This window comes from Ctenopharyngodon idella, chromosome 11 (assembly GCF_019924925.1).
Source record: "Ctenopharyngodon idella isolate HZGC_01 chromosome 11, HZGC01, whole genome shotgun sequence".
Lineage (NCBI taxonomy): Eukaryota > Metazoa > Chordata > Actinopteri > Cypriniformes > Xenocyprididae > Ctenopharyngodon > Ctenopharyngodon idella.
This window is the reverse complement of record NC_067230.1, coordinates 18465344-18479535: the sequence shown is the minus strand read 5'-3', so window position 1 is coordinate 18479535 and position 14192 is coordinate 18465344. Positions and strand designations below refer to the sequence as shown.

Here is a 14192-nt window from a genome sequence, read left to right as displayed (position 1 = left end):
AACTTAACTAATTTTTATTTTATTTTATTTTATGATTTTTGTGCCACCAAAAAAGAACAAAAAACCAAAGCAAAACAAAAAACAAAATCAAAACAGGGCAGTTCTTGGCCCAAATAAAATGCTAGTCAAAAGTCTGAATATGAGATATAAAGCTGAATGTAAGTAAGGAAATTAATCTCATTAAAACAGCTTTACTCCAGAGCAATACATGAGTGCAGAAAAGTGCGATAATGTGACTAAATGCTAAAATGAATCGGTGTGGGAGAAACGCGTGCTTGAGGAAGCCACAGCGGGATCAGCCCTGCATATATGAGACGAGTCCTTCTGTCTGCACTGACTTTCCTTACAGGAAGATGATGTCACAAATGAATTGAGTCTCTCCAAGGCAACGGCTCTGCCATGGTGACGGACCGCGAGAGCCGGAGCTCAGGGACGTTCTCCATGCAGCAGGTGGAAAAAAAGTCAAAGCAGATAAACCTGTCAGAAGCGTGACATTGCTGCGACAAAACCAGAGATGTTACCAAAAAAATCGAATAATCCAGCCAAAATAATGTCATATATACATATATATATTTCAGCTTTGATTAACGAAAATGACTTTTAATAGTTTTAGTTAACAATACTAATGCTAACATCTCTCCTATACTGTGGTAAAAGGATTGCCATACATCGCCTCAGACAGGTTATTGCGTTAATAAATATAATACACGATAATTGTGTCATTATGGCAGGTGCAAAGTGCAGAGTCACAGGGATTTACTGTAAAAGAGCACATGACATTCACTACAGTCCCATTAGGGCTGATATTAGCACCTCGTCCCCTGCCATCTGTAACAGCAGGGGTAACGGGGCAGGAGTTTCCTCTCAATCACAGATCAAAGGCAGATTAAACAGGGCTAAACTGCCTCAATGTGTGTGTGTGTGTGTATGTGTGTGTGTGTCCGTGAGTTGCAGAACGATCAAAGTCTCTCCATGTACACTGGCATAAAACCCAAGCCAGCAGCTGTGCTGTGTGCCAACGCGGTTATGTGCTACAGATGTGCTGCCATCAAGTGTGTGTGTGTGTGTGTGTTTGTGGGTTACCACATATGTGCAAGTAACAACCTGCAGTAGGGAAAAATCACTAATGAGATCGCTTTAATATCTTAATTGCTTCTACAAGACCAGGACTGTTGCTTAAAGGGGCTATATGTCAGAATTTTCATGTATTAATCGCTTTTTTTATTGCCAATATACGAACAGCTTGTGCTTCCGAGACCTTCTCCGGTTGTCTATGAAAGCCGGTAGACTGATTTTTATGTGATGGACTCGGGTCATTTTTACCGGGAAAATCAAAAGGATGTGACTTTTATGCCCGAGAGCTTCTCTTCCGTTCTATGAGACATGAAACTAACGAATGCTTATACAATGTTCGGGTCAATGCCGAAAGAGCCATTCTGTACTGTAATGTCAATGTGTCATGTGATTAATTCAAAGTATAGTCTCACATTTTGTTATTGAGATGAAAGTGCGCAGAACATATTTACATATTCAGTAAGTTGCTGCTGCAGTTCACTTAACGGCCACCGGTGTCGCTAAAAACAATAGTTTCTGAATTCTACATACAACCCCTTTAAAGTCAAAATAAAATGAAAAATGACCCATTAACTTTAGATGCATTAATTGCAATGAAACCACCTTTTTACCATCCGATCAAATTTTGACATTGTTTTTTCTCATTAAATATCCTGTTTTTACTCTGAAATGCATCACATTAGCGAAGTAAAATGTTTCATCTTAAACCAGTGTTATTTTAGTATTACTTATATTATACTATTTATTAATATTTTAAATTAGCTTGAATTATTTGTATATTTTCATTTTAATTTTGGTAATTTTGTTATATTCTTGTCATTTTTATTTGTTTATATTTCTATATAGCTTTAATTTATTATTTTTTAATAATAAAAAATATATATATTTTTAATTATTTTAAAAAATATATATTTTTAAAAATATTTTTAAATATTAAAAATATAAAAATATTTAATATTTAAAATGTATTATAAAGTGACGAGAATATTTTTGTGCGCCAAAAAAAACAAAATAATGACTTACAATATCTAGTGATGGGCGATTTCAAAACACTGCTTCGGAGCGTTACGAATCTTTTGTGTCGAATCAGTGATTTGCATCGCATATCAAACTGCCAAACTGCTGAAATCACGTGACTTTGGCGCTCCGAACCACTGATTCAATTCGTAAAGCTTCGAAGCTTCATGAAGCAGTGTTTTGACATTGCCCATCACTAGATATTGTTAAAAAGTCATTATTTTGTTTTTTTGCCGCACAAAAAGTATTCTCGTCGCTTTATAATATTAATATTGAACCACTGTACTCACATGAACTGTTTTAAATATGTTTTTAGTACATTAACGGATCTTGAGAGAGGAAGTACCATTGCTGGCAATGCAGGCCTCACTGAGCCAACAGATTTCAACAAAAATATCTTAATTTGTGTTCTGAAGATGAACGAAGGTCTTACGGGTGTAGAACGGCATGAGGGTGAGTAATAAATGACATTATTTTCATTTTTGGGTGAACTAACCCTTTAACAATATAAACACTGTCTTAAACTGTACTCAGATTTGCTCAAGAATCCAAAAGCCAGAGATCTTATTATGAACTCAAACATTTCTCATCAGATGATCCGAGCTTCTCTCCAGTTTCATTTTATAGCTAATTCTTGCATTTCAACAAACCCCTAAAACTAAGTATCAAGCTTTGCCGTATATGTAACTCATTTCACACCATTTTATGCAACAGTATCAAAGAACCTTGGCAACCGACCACAACACGCTAGCATCAGGGTGTCTTGCACAGGGAATCTAATTTGTGTCTATATTACTCCAGAAGCAAAAACAAAGTTTATACTAAACTTAATCATAACTGAAATCTCCATTAAGCATCCTGAGTGATGAAACAACATTCTGCTCTGCCAGTGAGAGGGAGAAGATGTGGCGAGAGGAAAGAGAAGAAGAAACACTGACCGTGACTTTGACATCACTGACAGCGGCTCTGAAAGCAGCGTGCAGCTGCAACTCTGTGGCTATTGATCGAATCAAGGCTTTTCACACACAACAGATAAAAGAGTGTGTGTGTGTGTGTGTGTGTGTGTGTGTGTGTGTGTGTGTGTGTGTGTGTGTGCTCATAAAAACATCAGATATGGCAACAAAATCTAATACTGAATGCTTTGGAACAGATGTTCTGGCTTGAATGGAGCGGATAGAGAGAGTCGGTGAATCTCACAAAACACGTTCATACAATTGGGGAAAAAATAGCCTTCGAAATGGTTTTCACTCAGAAATTGCTAGTACTTTTTCACAAATAATTAAAAAGAAGGTTTTTGAGGAAAACATATAGTGGACTTCACTGGGGTTCAACGGGTTGAAGGTCCAAATGTCAGTTTCAGTGCAGCTTCAAAGAGCTCTACATGATCCCAGACGAGGAATAAGAGTCTTATCTAGAGAAACCATCGGCCATTTTCTAAAAAAAAAAAAAATAATAATAATATACTTTTTAACCACAAATGCTCGTCTTGCACTGCTCTGTGATGCTCCACGCATTACGTAATCACGTTGGAAAGGTCACGCGTAGGCGGAAGTACCGCGGTAGGGCGAAAAACTTCAAAAATCACCTGACATCGTTGTTTTACCCTTTTTTGTAAAGGGCATTTAGCTTAGTCTTTGCACGTTCGCTTTGTAAACACTGGATCGGTACTTCCACCTACGTCACGCGTGATCTTTCCAACATGATTACGTAATGCATGGAGCATCACAGAGCAGTGCAAGACGAGCATTTGTGGTTAAAAAGTATATAATTTTTTTTATTTTGTTTTAGAAAATGGCCGATGGTTTCTCTAGATAAGACTCTTATTCCTCGTCTGGGATCATGTAGAGCTCTTTGAAGCTGCATTGAAACTGACATTTGGACCTTCAACCCGTTGAACCCCAGTGAAGTCCACTATATGGAGAAAAATCCTGGAATGTTTTCCTCAAAAACCTCAATTTCTTTTCGACTGAAGAAAGAAAGACATGAACATCTTCGATGACATGGGGGTGAGTAAATTATCAGGAAAATTTCATTCTGAAGTGAACTAATCCTTTAATGTTTGATGATTGTGTTATTTGACATGTGCGTCAGCAATGCTTCTATCGCTTGTTTCTGCTGCTTCTTCGCCTGTGTTTTGATCCGGAGATTCTGTACTCTTTCTGAAGTACTCTTTCTTTTCTGAGAACGTTCCCTGTTAGCTGGGAAAGAACATGTGCAATTTTGAAGTAGAAAGACTGAAATAGTTTTCAACTTCAAAAAATGTAAAAGTAAAACAAACCTCAGATGCATTACAAGAATTAGAATTTGGAGAGAAATGGGCTTAATTATCATGAGAATAATATCTCAATGCAAAAAAAAGAAAAAAATCTAAATGTGTTTTATTTTCTTTATGCACAATATAATATTATTTTCCCGGACATGTTTCTCTGAGACTGACCCGTCATCAGTATGTGTGTTGGGACGCCCGTAGGCGTTTACTCATGACCCTCTCTGGGTTTAGTGCTGGACCCCTGTGAGTCAGTGAACAGCTGAAGGATTCTGGGAAGGATCTGCAGTCAAATGAACACCAGTGACTGTAGGCCTCCAGGGAGGAAGCTGAAAGGGAATATGAAGAGCGGATGATAAGCATGCCAGAGAGAGTGCGAGCGCGAGATATGCCTCCGCAGATGTGCTGAAGTCTTTGTGCAGTGAAGTGGGACGTCTGACCGCTGTCGTGACAGCGCACTTTTGGAAATGCCTGAAATAATTCCAGCTGTCTGAGACCTGCAACCAGAGACAGGTTTCTGATCTGATGCTAAACAAAAAACACTAGCTTTAAGCATAATAAAAGAACAAAACTACAAGAACTACTGACCACACTGCAATTAAAATTCCAGTAAAAATATCTTTACTTGAAATGCAAAATAACTCAAGTCTTGTTTATTGAAAAATTCATGTGAGTTTATAACTTGTTTTCCCTTTGAATTAAAGGGGACCTATAATGCCCCTTTTTCACAAGATATAAAATAAATCTCTGGTGTCCCCAGAATGTAGTTTCAGCTCAAAATCCCCCACAGATCCTTTATTATAGCTTGTCAAATTTGCCCTATTTGGGTGTGAGCAAAAACACGCTGTTTTGTGTGTGTCCCTTTAAATGCAAATGAGCTGCTGCTCCCCGCCCCCTTTCCAGAAGAGGGCGGAGCTTTAACAGCTCGCGCTTCGGTCGCTCAACATTAACAAAGCTGGAGAATCTCACGCAGCCAAAATGAGGATTGTCAGTAACGGTGTTCAGCCTTACTAACCAAGAAAAAATTGTTTTTGCAGTGCACAGATAATCTGATCAAATTAATCATTAAAAAAAAATCTATTACAGCATATCTGTGCAAAAAAACTACTTCAATATTTCAATATTTATACTATTACAGTGCAAAAAATGATCTTGTTTTCCAGTACAAATATCTAAACATTCTTAAATCAAGATACATTTACTTGAGAAGGAAATTTATATAACATAACATATACAAGTCTTGTTTTCTGAAAAATGTATTAAAATGAAGTGAGTTTATGCTTTAAGTTTATTTTTCTGACCCCATTTGCAGATATTTTATCTTCTTCTAAGCTTAAACTCACCTCATTTTGATCATTTTTTCCAGAAAACATTTTATATCTTAAGTTATGCCATTTTGCATCTCAAGTAAATGTATCTTGATTTAAGAATGTTCAGATAGTTGATAATTGCACAACGTTCATCAACCAATCACAATCAAGCATTCAACAGCCCCGTAGTCTAACATATAATCATTTCTTCCCTCAATTTACTTAAGTTAGTTAAACCAAAACAAGGGAGCGAATTAGTTCAGCATTAGGCCACGATTTACTAAAACGAGGGAACAAATTAATAAATTGTGGAAAGAAATTCTTAATTCCTGGCTACGATACAGTATATATCACGTGCGAGGCTCCGTAGTGTCTTAAAACAAGAGCATGTCACCGTTATTCTAATATGAATCTGTAATAGCCAAATTAATTAATTAACACCTCAGTTATTAGTCTAAAATGCAACAACGCTGTGGTATAAATTAATTTAAATTACCATCACAAGTTGCATATTCAAATTTCCATTTGCACTTGCTCAAAAAAACAATTCTGCGCTATTTTTAAGAGAAGAAAAAAGCAGTGAGTGAGCAGGGATCAGTTCATTAGGATAATGCAATTATGAACGCATCTCCAACGAGAGCTTTAATGAAATGAGTAGTCAGTTTGTTTTAGTCATAATGAGCTCTGAAAATCATGCATATCCAAAACCATGACAAGACATTTCAGCACAGAAACAAGAAACAAACGTGTCCTCCGCTCACGGGATGAGACAGCGTGGAATTTGAGCTTACAGTAATTCCACGGAGCGTCTGCCCCCTGTTAAGAGCTCAAATGTTCGGCTAATCTCACTGTGTTTGGGGTCAGATCTGGGCTGATAGAGGTGACCCAACAACACTTGCCCTTCATGCTGAGAGAAACAAGAACAATGAGCGCTTTGACTCAAAGCATCTGTACTAGTCAGCACACATGTGCAATCTAGACGTTAATAAAACATTTAGAAAACCATCTATTGTCTGGTGCTTTAAAGAACCTAGAAACCAAAAACACTGATCTGAAGAATCTAGAAAGAAACTTTTTTTAATCTTCAAAGAACCATCATTTTGATTTTCCAATAAAAATATCAAAGCAACATTTATTTATATAGTGCTTTTCACAATACACATCGTTTAAAAGCAGCTTTACAGAAAATCATGATGTTCATGTTTAAACTCTAAAAAATGCTGGTTTAAAAACTACCCAAGTTGGGTTGAAAATAGACAAACCCAGCATTTGAGTTGTTTTAACCCAACATTTGGGTTGTTTTAACCCAGCGATTGGGTTGTTTTAACCCAACAGTTGGGTTGTTTTAACCCAGCATGTGAGTTGTTTTAACCCAACAGTTGGGTTGTTTTAACCCAGCATTTAGGTTGTTTTAACCCAGCGATTGGGTTGTTTTAACCCAACAGTTGGGTTGTTTTAACCCAGCATGTGAGTTGTTTTAACCCAGCAATTGGGTTGTTTTAACCCAGCTATTGGGTTGTTTTAACCCAACAGTTGGGTTGTTTTAACCCAGCATTTAGGTTGTTTTAACCCAGCGATTGGGTTGTTTTAACCCAACAGTTGGGTTGTTTTAACCCAGCGTTTGAGTTGTTTTAACCCGGCATTTGGGTTGTTTTAACCCAGCGACTGGGTTGTTTTAACCCAGCGTTTGAGTTGTTTTAACCCAACATTTGGGTTGTTTTAACCCAGCGATTGGGTTGTTTTAACCCAACAGTTGGGTTGTTTTAACCCAGCATGTGAGTTGTTTTAACCCAGCAATTGGGTTGTTTTAACCCAGCTATTGGGTTGTTTTAACCCAACAGTTGGGTTGTTTTAACTCAGCAGTTGGGTTGTTTTAACCCAGCATTTAGGTTGTTTTAACCCAGCGATTGGGTTGTTTTAACCCAACAGTTGGGTTGTTTTAACCCAGCGTTTGAGTTGTTTTAACCCAGCGTTTGGGTTGTTTTAACCCAGCAGTTAGGTTGTTTTAACCCAGCAAATGGGTTGTTTTAACCCAGCGGTTGGGTTAAATGTTTGCCCAACCTGCTGGGTAGTTATATTTAATTCAACTATTGTTTAAAAATTACTGTATTGATTGCTTAAAATGAACCCAAAGTATGTTGGAAATTAACATTTATTAAAGGGGTCATGAATTGAGAAATTAACTTTTCCTTGAGCTTTTGATATATAAAGAGGTCATCGTACTATAAGAATATCCTGTAAGTTTCAGAACTGAAAACTTCCTTGTTAGTCCAATAAAAGCTTTTATTGACACCAGGCCCAGAGAACGACTCGTCTATGCCTGAAACAAGAAAAAATATCTGCCATTGGGGTCAGAAGTTTATTTTTTTCTTACACCATTAGCAGATATTTGTCTTGTTTTCAGCATATATTCACTTAGTTTTGATAATTTTTTAAAAAAAACTTTATCTTAAGCCATTTTGCTTCTCAAGTAAATGTATCTTGATTTAAGAATGTTTGTACAAGAAAACAAGTGAAGCTGGTCTTGAGTAATCGCTTGTTTTATCGCCTGCCAGGTTTAAATCTTCTTGCATAAATAAATTAGCATATAATAATAACAGCACATTTCTCCTCAACAAGACGTACTGAAGATGTACTGCAAGATGAGTTACAAGCTGAACTTTAATTCTTCTTCATAAATCTAAATCACTAAGGCTGCATTTACACTGCAGGTCTTGATGCCCAACTTCAATTTGGTGACTATATCCAGTTTTCTGATGTCTAGCTTACATCTTTTAAAAGTGACCCATATCCGATATCTGCATTTATACACTTGGCGAAACAAGGCAAAATAGACGTCTCCATCAGTGTCGAACTATGTAAGGCTGAACTCCGTTACTGACAATCCTCATTTTGTCTGCGTGAGATTCTCCAGTTTTGTTGTTGTTGAGCAACCGAAGCGTGAGCTGTTAAAGCTCCGCCCTCTTCTGGAAAGGGGGCGGGAGCAGCAGCTCATTTGCATTTAAAGGGACACACACAAAAACGGCGTGTTTTTGCTCACACCCAAATAGGGCCAAATTTGACAAGCTATAATAAATGATCTGTGGGGGATTTTGAGCTGAAACTTCACAGACACATTCTGGAGACACCAGAGACTTACATCTTGTGAAAGGGCCATAACAGGTCCCCTTTAAGCCTTCATCCTCCATTGCGCCACTGAAAAGAGTCATGTGTTCACAGTTGAAGATGTCATTTACCACCGTCGCATTTTCAAAGGCGTACGACTCGCATAGACGGGAATTACACCGATTCATATCAGATGTTCGAGGGTCACATCCGATCTGTGCCACATGGGACGAAAACATCGGAATTGGGTCACTTGAACCATGTATCATTAGTGCCGATTGACTTAAACACCTTAAATAACTGTTGCATAAAACACCAGCTACACCAGACTGCTGTAAAATAGCCCAAAATGACACTATATTCATCAGATTTGGCTCTTCACTGCAGTAAAAGCATATTTTATACTTCTGCGCCACTGGCATCATGTGTGTTTTTTCATAGTACTTTTAATATGACTTTTAATAGCAAAGATCCCCCTCAGGCAGCGAGATGAACTGGGTTAATATACTCACTCTTCAGTCTACGTCGACCATGACCATTGTGTGTGTGTGTGTGTGTGTGTGTGTGTATGTGTGTGTGAGTGAGTGTGTGTTCTAATATAATACAATCCAGCAAAAGCCAAGAACACTGAATGTCAGAGTTTCCATAAACAAACAATTACTGCAATAACACAAACGCTGTCTCGTGGTTTCCGTTTATAGGTGCACATTACAGAGAGACCTGCTAAACGAGCTGACGGGACACTTGAGGCAATTAACACTAATTACTAAATCCATCAATAGTAGGCTCAGCCTAAAACAAGACGCCTCGGCATAACATATTTTCGCCCACATCCCGTGACTGTTTGAACGTAACATGCGCTGAAGTTTCACCAACTCTAACCAGGCAATTAAACCTCATCATAAACAAACAGGATAGTTATACCAGAGCGTCTGGGCAAGACGATAATTGCCGTGAATGGAATCAGATGATAAGAATAGCATCCCATCCTCGGGCGCAAACAGAGCCTGTGCTGTGCGCTCGTCCTGGAAGTCTCGGATTTGGCAGTTGGGAAAACGCAAATGTTGCTAAATCTGCTTGGCTTTCTGTCACAACACAGTCCACAAACCAAGTCTTCATGCAAGATGCAAACTAGAAGCCAGCTTTTTAATCTTTTTTTTTTTAGTCTTAATTGGTCCCGAGTACTGTTCAAACTGCTCTTTCACCTTGCTAGAAACACAAGTGCCCTCTTTTATACGTGTCCGAACAGAGTGAGTTCACCTGGAGGCGAGAGCGAGGGAAAAACGCGGTCACTTCCTCACCGTATATCGGCCCATCTCTCCAGTGAGGAGAAAAATTGCATAGGTTTGCTTAACATGAAAAGCTTTTTACACAAGCGCTGCCCTCCATCAGGGTCATCCTGCTGTCGTCTCTACACATGAACCCCATTTCATTCCAAACTCCTGCTGCTGTTCAGTGATACGATCAGTATATGACCCCTCGTCTGCTGGAGGGCGATTGTAAAGCTCAGCATTGATCCATCCAGGAGACGATGGTCTGATAAAGACGTGCCGATGTTCAGATATCATCAGGTGTCTCGGTGCAAATCAGATACAAACGACTTTATCATAGAGGAACAACTACTGTCGACACTACAGAAACGCACAGACAAACCATTCTTACAAAAAAGTACTGTGGCAGTACCGTAGTACAGTGATGGTATTATAATATATATCATCAATGATTATTCATGTACCATGGTACTCAAAAATATGGCAATGCTATGGTAAAAATGTACAGAAAACATGTAATTGCTGTGGTTCAGAAAAACATTATATTTCCATAGTATGTGTCCAAGAAATACCATGACATTACTATGGTACAATATTGTATTATCATGGTATTTTGTTACATACCATGGTACTGATTGATATATTAATCAATCATCATGGCACATGACCAGAAAAACATGGTTTTGCCATAGTATGCATCCAAAAAAAATAAAAATTGAGATATCACGGTACTATGTACATTACCATGGTACATATTAAAAAACATGGTATTACTTTGTTACATACAATGGTGCTAAATAATTATGATATTAATTTACCATGGTATTTACATCATACTTTGTGGTATTTAAAAGAATACAATGACATCACCATGGTAAATGTCCATAAATCAAAAATCATGTCTTGTCCATAATACTGTAATATCATGGTATTTCAAGAAATGCAATGACATTACCATGGTACATGCTAAAAAGCATGTTATTATCATGCTGCTTTGTTACATACCATGGTACCGATTGATATATGAATTTACCATGGTATATGCATGACATGTCATGGCTTATAAAAGAATACAATGGCATTACCATGGTAAATGTCCCAAAACATGGTATCATCATGGCATGTGACCAAAAAAACATGGTTTTGCCATAGTATATGTCCAAAAAAAAATATCATGGTACTCCAAAAAATACCATGACATTACCATGGTACATTTTAAAAAACATGGAATTACCATGAAATGTTGTTACATACCATGGTACTGTATAATTATGATATTAATTTACCATGGTATTTACATCATACCTTGTGACATTTAAAAGAATACAATGACATTACCATGGCAAATGTACAGAAAACATGGTATCCTCGCAGTACATGTCCAAAAATCATGGGATTACCATGGTACTTGTCCATAATACTGTAATATCATGGTACTTCAAGAAATACAATGACATTACCATGGTACATGCTAAAAAGCATGGTATTATCATGGTATTAGTTTGTTACATACCATGGTACTGATTGATATATGAATTTACCATGGTATATGCATGACATATCATGGCTTATAAAAGAATACAATGGCATTACCATGGTAAATGTCCCAAAACATGGTATCATCATGGCACGTGACCAGAAAAACATGGTATCGCCATAGTATGTGTCCAAAAAAAACAAACAAAAAAACTGAGATATCACAGTACTCCAAAAAATACCATGACATTACCATGGTACATATTAAAAACATGTTATTACTTTGATACATACCATGGTACTTAATAATTATACTGTAATTTCATGGTACCCCAAGGAATACAATGACATTACCATGGTACATGCTTAAAAGAATGGTATTATTATGGTACTTTGTTAACTATCATAGTACCAAATGATTACTGTATCATGATACATTGTCACATTTAAAAGAAAGCAATGCCATTACCATGGTACATGGCCTAAAATCATGCTATTACCATAGTATATGTCCAAAAAACTGACATCACGGTACTCAAAGAAATAACACGACATTAAAAACGTGGTATTATCATGGTACCTTGTTACATATGATGGTACTGAATGATTACTATATTATTTATTATATAGTATTATTATTTATTATTTATATTATTACTATATTATACCGTGGTATACATGATGCTTTTTGGCATTTAAAAAAAAGTACATGTAGTATTTTTTTGATGTTTTCAGTGTTACAAATTCATGACACCAATAATATAAATGTTATGAAGACCATCATACCTAATGATGTCGTCGTTGTGTCCCAAGTAAAACTTCTGTGTGTGTTCTCTGGTGTTGTACACCACTCCAACTCCAGCCACAAAATACACGATCTCCTTCCCTGCAGTGTAGTACAGGTTATTCCTGCACTGATGTCCTCTATATCCATGAATCCACTCCAGCCTCAGCTGACAGCGGGGAGCCGTCTTCTCTGCCATGCTCTCGGGATCTGCAATCGTCTACAAGTCACAAATGTGTCATTTAGCTGACTAACAGTGGACTTTCTACAGGGACCGTCTCTCTGAGGTCAAGGACACAATGGTGATGGATCACCTCTTGTAGGGTTGGAACCTACAGGCTTTCAGTCACCAGTTCAGATCTTTAACCACTAGGCAACACCAACCCTACAGCACTGCCAGCATTCAATGCCCTCTTGAAGTTCATGCATGCAGCATGGGCATCATAACTGGAACATCAGCTGGGTCACCTGTACAGGGAAGGCTGTCTGAAGATCCCAATGGGTGTCATGAAGAAATCAGGCTAAAATGAAGGGAAAATGCTGATATTTGGATCCAGATTAAAGGGAATTCAACTATGAAACAGTCAAGAATGGATTAGTTGGTTGCACCTACCAGCCATTGCATCAGGCTTTAGAGTATAAAAGCCTTTAAAGAGCATGGTAAATCTGCATTACCATTAAAACAACTAGCAGAAGATCCAAATGCATCTATAACATCCTCGTGCGTTCATCTACTTCCATCACACTGAGCTCTGGACGTCTTTAAAGGGTTGCAGAGACTTCAGGTCTTCACCGAGGAGACAAACCTCAAAGCCATCATGGCATTAATCTTCTCTAAAGGGCAAAAGTCGGCGTGTTTGCCGCCAGGATTTCAGAAAATCTCCACGATTTCAACCGTCAGACGACTCTCGACCGCCCCGCATAGCACCGACGATCAGACCTTACCCACAAACGTCTTCATCTTCTTCAACTTTCGCCTAAAGCTCTTCAATTCCCAGTGATACTCAAGCAAACTCTTCCATTCCTCGCGTGATCCGGATCACTGAATCATCAGGAACCGGGTTTGAGATGCAGAAGCCAGGAGAAGAGCCGCGCGAGCTGGTTTAGGTGGATTAATCCCTCCACCGCGAAGTCAGCGCAGCGTTGAGGGAGTAAAGACGCTCTGAGTTGAGCTATTGGCGTAATATTTTAGAGAATATGATTTCTGGTTTCTAGTAACCCATTCGGCTTGGTTACTACGACGCCTTGTGGCCCGTTTCCGATGATGCCTACAAGCAGAGAAAGCGGCGCCGCGCAAACAATCACGGGACTTGTAGTTCTAAACGGTCGCCAATGACGCGCAACCGCACGAAAATGACTTCAAATCCCATGAGCGCTCAGCACGCGCTGTCCAACGTGCTGAACATACGGGTCTTCTTACTATATCCAGCGATTAGGTTTTGCTATATATTATATTATATTATATTATATTGTAATTTTGTAAACAACAACAAAAAAGCATATTCGAGAAATCTTAAAGGAATGATATTGTATTTCTAATTGTATATTTATTTACAATAATTTTAAAGTGATTCAAATACGAATCCACTAAGAATTTATATAAAATCATGAAAAATAAAATTATATATATATATAAAATAAGTTGAAGTGTGGATATTGTTTGTACCGTATTTTCTTCCGAATTTAATGTCTGCGTTAGGATTGTACGACTAGCGGATAAAAAATAAATTGCACAGCTGCAAATGTGATAGTCGAATGGATAAAAGCTGTGCTTATGATGCAATTACAAACCTACAGTAGCGTGTTTTCACGTGTGAGTGGACACGTTCACGGTCACAGAGAGGACGCCGGGAAGGGCATCCCCAGCATCCCCCATCATCCCCCAGCGG

The 14192-nt window shown here is 38.0% G+C and overlaps 1 protein-coding gene across 2 annotated transcripts in view; it reads right to left on the bottom strand.

Annotated features, from left to right (window-relative positions):
- Window positions 1-13711, bottom strand: part of eml6 (EMAP like 6) — a 51442-nt gene extending 37731 nt beyond the window's left edge. The window contains exons 1-2 of one of the 2 annotated variants that reach the window (XM_051912199.1): window positions 12917-13711; window positions 12306-12824 (exon numbers count right to left, since the gene is read on the bottom strand). In XM_051912199.1, the coding sequence (XP_051768159.1) occupies window positions 12306-12502 (197 nt within the window). In that variant the 5' untranslated portion in view covers window positions 12503-12824; window positions 12917-13711. Of the gene's footprint in view, window positions 1-12305 lie in introns of both variants that reach the window. The other variant, XM_051912200.1, reaches the window with a different exon arrangement.
- Between the last annotated feature and the right edge of the window lie 481 nt (window positions 13712-14192).